The 6208-nt window shown below is 29.8% G+C and overlaps 1 protein-coding gene across 1 annotated transcript; it reads right to left on the bottom strand.

Moving 5' to 3' along the window:
- Window positions 1-284: 284 nt before the first annotated feature.
- On the bottom strand, window positions 285-3921 carry LOC106427251 (probable zinc transporter 12). Its single transcript, XM_013867980.2, has 3 exons — window positions 1080-3921; window positions 827-976; window positions 285-741 (listed from the first exon to the last, which is right to left on the bottom strand). Exons 1-3 carry the CDS (start codon window positions 1677-1679, stop codon window positions 436-438), a joined length of 1056 nt encoding a protein of 351 aa, XP_013723434.1. The 5' UTR covers window positions 1680-3921; the 3' UTR covers window positions 285-435.
- Window positions 3922-6208: the final 2287 nt, after the last annotated feature.

The following is a 6208-nucleotide window of genomic DNA, read 5'->3' as shown; positions in this document are numbered from 1 at the left end:
GAAAACGGATCGTTTCGGTTTCGACAAAAATGCAATCTCTTGAACTTTTTCTTTTCTTGAAGAGCCAAAGTTGTAAGAGTTATTTGACTCGTTACAAAGTCATTCTTACTTCTTTGTTTTGCACGTTGTGGAGCGATTTGCTGTTTCTCCCATTTAGTTGCTGCTCATATGTTCCTTGTATACTGCGTCACGAGATGTTGTAGGCTTAGGTTTTGGATTTTACATTTTATTTTTCATATAACCTTTTTCAAGAAATTGCCATGAAGAGCTGATAACATGTTGAACCAAATTGACAGATATATCATTGTATTTGTATCCAAATCTAAATCAAAATAAAATTGTTTTTTTTTCTAAAAGGTCTCAAGTAACTGAAACATATATAAAGCCCAAACAACTAAAACACAAAACCTCAAGAAGCAAAGAAACAAAACTTCTTCAAGCCCAAACAGCTAAAAGGGACATCAAACCAGCACCAAGAACAAGAGCAAAACTACAAGCCAATTGTATTTTCATACTACTTTGAGCTTTGTGGTTCATGAATAGTGGAGCTACCAAATCAACAAGTGCCATATAAATTAAGATTCCAGCGGCTGCAGCGTTAAGAAAACCAGACACTTTTAGTGCCATTGGGCTATTCTCATTGTAAATCTCAGCAACTCCAATACCAATTCCAATCCCTGCCGGTGCCGTGAGTGCGAAGAATAATACCATAATCCAAATTTTCTTAACTCCAAACTTTGCCTGCACAAAAACACAATGTTAATGCTTATCAGCCAGTCATAAAAACATAAATATGAGAGAAAGAAAAAAGAGAATTTAAAATAACCTCAGAGATGCAACCACCAAGACCAAAACCTTCAAAGAGCTGATGGAAAGTGATTGCTGCCAAGAGAGGCTTTATTGTGCTTACACTCGGAGATACTCCCAGAGATATCCCTATTATCACTGAGTGAACCACAATCCCCAGCTCTAATATCTAATAACACCATAAAGAAAAACAAAACAACACGTGATTAGTACTACTTAATTGCTTTAGCAAGTGTGTTTGTCTAGAACTCGATTTTAATAATTTTATTTACCTGTGTTACGATTCTTTTCCTCAGATCATCTTGAGGAACAAGAAAAGAGCCATGAGAATGTCCTTGTGAGGCATGAGTATGAGCAGAGCCAATATGAGAATGCTCCTCCTTATCTCCACCAGTACTCACCGGCAAAGTCTTCTTCTCCAACCGAGACCTGTTCAAACACCCTGAAGCAAAAGACTCAATCAACATGGTCAAGATCGCTCCAGCCATAGCGACTAGTCCCGTCATAGGAAAATCTCCCCACGGTGGCTCTTCTCCAAGGCACGGACTCGTGAGACTCTCGGTGGCATCTGGAAGGATGTGGACGAAACCAGTGGATAAGATTACTCCTGCGGCGAATGCCTTCACAAACATGAAGAAGTTGCTCTCTGACTTGAGACCGAAGATAGGTAAACATACTCCGAATACCCCGGCGACTAAGATGGAGAAGAAGGCTCCGATCTTGTACTTCAGAACCGTTGCCTTCTCCGCAGCGGAGGCTCTTCCATTGGAGCCACCACATTCGTTTTCTACCTCCGTCGCTGAGGCAAGAAGAGGTAGAGTAACCAACAAGAAAACGAAAGCTAAAATTAGGGTTTTTGAGAAGCAACCCATCTTTGGCACTTGATGTACACGTTAGGGTTTTGACTTTTTTTCTCTTCCTTTGTGGGTTTGTAACAGTGAACAAACTCACGCTGCTTATTTTAAATAAGTTATTTATAAAAGATTTTTGTTTACAGAGGTTTATCTGAGGTATAGAATTTGTTTGATAGGTTAGAGATATTAACAATGTTGAAGAGACAATGTCGACATGAACAATTAACAATGTTGTTTTCAAATTTTATTTGGAAAGTTTTCTGTTTGAGACTAGAAGCTATTATTCGGAGATGACGACATATTTAGTTTATAAATGTCGTTATTACTTATTAGTTCCTGGTCAAAAAAATGGAAAATGTCGTTATTACTTATTACTAGCTCTTTTAACCGCGCTACGCGCGGTTTACATACCCTTAATTTATATGTTTTACACATGTTAAAAATATTTTATTTTGATAATAAACGTATAACTCTTCCAGTTTCCAATAATTATTTTAATAAAAATATTCAAAATTTGGAATGTATACTATTAAAAACTGAAATACAAATAGAACTATTTTTCTTTTCAACAAACTATTACATTAATTATCTTTCTATTTTTACTCAGTTTAATGATTTTATTAATTATAGGAGAATTTTCATGTTTATCACTTTTTTGGTATCATTATTCATGTTACCACCACTAAATAGATATTTTCAAAAATATATTCTTCATTAAGTGGCAAAAGAATTTTATACATTTGTTATATATATATATATATATATATATATAATAAATAATTCTTTAAATAAATAATAAAAAAAATTCAATTTGGAATTTTGTATAAAAATTGATATTTTTTTCAAATTTCTTTTTGAAAATCGAAAAAATATTTTTGAAACTATTTTGTAATTTTTTTTATATTTTGAAGTATTTATTTATATATTTATTAGAATTTTAAATTTCACATTCCAAAAACATACTCCACTCTTCAACTTTAAAACCTAAGTGTAGATTAATTAACCTTACGGTTATAATCTTTTTATTAGTTTACATAAGTCAAACACATGTTTATGTGAATAAAATAATAACTTAAATAAAAATAATAAAAATGTAATACATTTATTGTCACTTAATTTTTTACTCCAATTAACTATTTTACTAAATAAAAAATTATTTCTATTTTACTTAATTTAGTCAAACATATAAAAAAATCTTTTTATTAGTTTATAAATCAGTAAGGCATGAACATTGGGTACCCATTCAGATACGGGTTGTTCCTTCTCAGTTGGTTTTGTAATTTAGAATCAGGCCCCACTTGGATATTTTAAATTTATGTGTGGTTTCGAGTTGGGTACTTCCAGGGCTAGATGAGTTCGGTTCTAATGTATAGAAGATACCTAAAAATATTTAAATAACCAATATATCTAAAACGGGTTTAGATATTTGTACCAAAAATAACCATATTACTTGATTTAATTCTGATCTTTTGAATATAATTAGTTATATGCGATAAATATCTTTAAGCTTCTGATTATAGGACGTGTGGCCAGCAAGTGTAGAAGAGTAATGGAAGAGGTGGAAGTGGAAAGGTAAGAGAAGAGCAAATTAAGGTTACGATAGTTTTGTGGACGAAAAAAAAGAGTTACGACAGTTATTGCAGTGGTGATGATATGGGCTAAACATATTTTTATAAGCCCACTAAATATATCCAATTGTATGTTTCAAATCTAGTCTCTGATACGTACCAAATAGTCAAAACCGATGGTGATGTGGAGAGATAAAGCTTTACCATTGGCTGGAATTAATAATCCTAGGTGGACACCTTAGATTTTGAGCTTATTGTGCTTTTAGTATTGTAAGATTAGTTACTGGTAAAAAAAATGGAAAAGAACTGGCAGAACTTAGGCAGTTCGTATTTAATACAAAATATATTTTGATTATTTAATAGCCTAAGAGCAAACACGAGTGGTGAAGTTCTCAACAGGAATTAATATCTAAGCCCACAAATAATAATAATGTAATATTATAAAACACCTATGACAATTAGGGATGGTACCTATATCCGAGATCCGTTATCCGATCTGGGATTTACTCCGACCCGATCCGAAAAACGGATATCGGGGGGGGGGGGGTGTTCGGATCCGGATCTTGATTTTACGGATTCGGTAGATCCGGATACGGATCCGGATAATGAAATTTTAGGTCTGGATATCCGGATCCGGATTCGAACTTACTATTTATTTAAAATATTTAAAATTTAATTATATTTATACTATATATAATTTTTATATAAAATAATGATTTTTTAAATTTTATTCAATTTCAATAATTTTTCATTTAAAAAAATTAATAAGCTAAATAAATTAAATAAATCATTTTAGTTAGCTAGTTTTTAATTTAATTTAATTTTTTTTTAAAAGGATCTGGATCCGGATATTCGGATTTTAGTCCGGATATCCTAACTCCGGATATCCGGAGAACCCAAATCCGGATCCGGATATCAATTTTACGGATCCGGCGAATCCGGATATCTCAAAATACATTAGATATCTGATCCGTCCTAGGGCTATAACAATAAAGTTGGTTTTTTTCTTTCACTGGGAAAAAAATGCCATGTGACATCTTATATTTCTAACAAGACTGTTAGAACAGGATGGGCCCACGGGTCGAGAGAGCGGGGATGGGTGGGCTGCGGTCGGGGCGTTACGTACATAATCATTGTATCATAATGAGCTTTGTTGTCAACTCTGAATACTTCAATATTATATAAACTATCCGGAGGGTCCTTGTTCCTCGTTTCATATGATATATGAAGGAAGGCAACTTTAGTTACTTATGATCATCCGTATGATGATGTTGAACTCAATATTTTGAAAGATGAACATGGACACATATGGACACGTGAACGCTATGTTCTTCATTTACCATATGAGAGCATACGGAGGGACTTGATACATTTCGTGGGTACTACAGATGCTGGTGAGTTTGTTTTTGCTCCGTATGTTCTTTATGAAGCCTTTTATATTATACGTTGAGCCCGTTGCGTTGCAACGAGTTTTGTTTAATGTTTTAATTTAATAGAAACTATAAAATAATAAATTATTTTATTATAGTATTATGATTGTTTTTTGCATATGTTGTTTGAGATTTATTTTATAATTAAAACTCGTTTTCACACATAAGTTCAAGTTAATATTTGTATTTTATAATCATGATGCATTAAGATGAGTTGTTATAAGCTTTACACTAAAAATTAGAGAAAATACAATACATAAATATTTAAATTGAACACAATCCAAAATAAAAAATGAAAAGTAAAAAGAAAAAAGAAATGAAAGTTAAATACACCAATCGAATCAATGACAATATTATACATGTTCTTATGTACTAATTTAATGTTTTATTAAATAAGTCTTTAAAATTTTATTTTGCTAGGATTTTTTTAAAAAGAAAAATATTCTATTTTATAAATACTCTTTTACAAATTTGTTTAAGATTTTAAAAAAGGTAAATTACTGTCATATAACCTATTACAATTATTTTCTCTTTAGAATTTCAAAAAAAATAAATATTGCTATAAAATAATTATTTTTAGTTATAAATAAATATTTTTAAAATTGCTATTTTTACAATTTGTATCATTACTAATTTTACACTTCTTTTGTTGACTAAATAATTTTTAGTATCATGTTCATCATCAAACACTCCCTTAAAAATATTATCAAATAAAGTTTTACAATTCTCTTTTGGTTAGGAATTAAAAATATTATACAAATTTATTTTGTTTAGGATTTCTTTTTTATAAAACAGAAAAACAACTATCAAATATTTTTTTACAGTTTAGTAGGATTTTAGAAATGGAAATTAATATTACATAATTTTTTACAATTATATTTTGTCTAGGATTTAAAAAAAAAAACATTCCTATCAAATTACTATTTCCAGTTAATATTAACAATTTTTAAAAGTTGCTATTTTCAAAATTCGTTTTTTTCAATGATAAAATTGTAAACTTCAAGAAAATTAATTGGTTTTATTGAATTACTATTAGTTAAAAGATATTGAAAATTGAAATTTGCAGACAACGATACATTTATTATAGTGATTTAATGTGTTTTCCTAATATGTGTGAAAACGTTAGAAAGTCTATTTTTTTGAAATGGAGGGAGTAAAGTTAGTTAATTAATTATAAGAAAAATAAGATTACGTTTACGTTTTTTTATTTTATTTAGACTTTTAAAAAGTAAATTAATTATTTTATTTCTTTACGATTTTTATACAACTATCTTATTTTTAATAGAAAAATTCTATTTAATTATGTATATATATATTCTTATACATACAAACACATATTTATCATATTTACACATACTCATGTACGACAATAACTTCAAAATTAAAAGTTGCTAGCATCATAAGATGTAATAAGGATAATAAAAAATTGAGTTGTATCAAGAAATTAAAAACAAATACTCAGATAATACTTTTCATGTAAATACTATTGTGTTTTGTAAAAATAATATATGTAAGCTTAAACCTAAATATAGATGTGAAATATTTGTAG

Source organism: Brassica napus, chromosome A6 (assembly GCF_020379485.1).
Source record: "Brassica napus cultivar Da-Ae chromosome A6, Da-Ae, whole genome shotgun sequence".
In the NCBI taxonomy this organism is placed as follows: Eukaryota; Viridiplantae; Streptophyta; class Magnoliopsida; order Brassicales; family Brassicaceae; genus Brassica; species Brassica napus.
This window is presented reverse-complemented; position numbering and strand designations above follow the sequence as displayed.

What these genes read in the sequence shown, in the direction of transcription:
- LOC106427251 (XM_013867980.2), bottom strand. Translation starts at nt 1,679, where the DNA reads ATGGGTTGCTTCTCAAAAACCCTAATTTTAGCTTTCGTTTTCTTGTTG. An exon ending in GGAAAAGAATCGTAACACAG is followed by an intron (nt 977 to 1,079) that starts GTAAATAAAATT and finishes TGGTGTTATTAG; the next exon opens with ATATTAGAGCTGGGGATTGT. An exon ending in TTGGTGGTTGCATCTCTGAG is followed by an intron (nt 742 to 826) that starts GTTATTTTAAAT and finishes GTTTTTGTGCAG; the next exon opens with GCAAAGTTTGGAGTTAAGAA.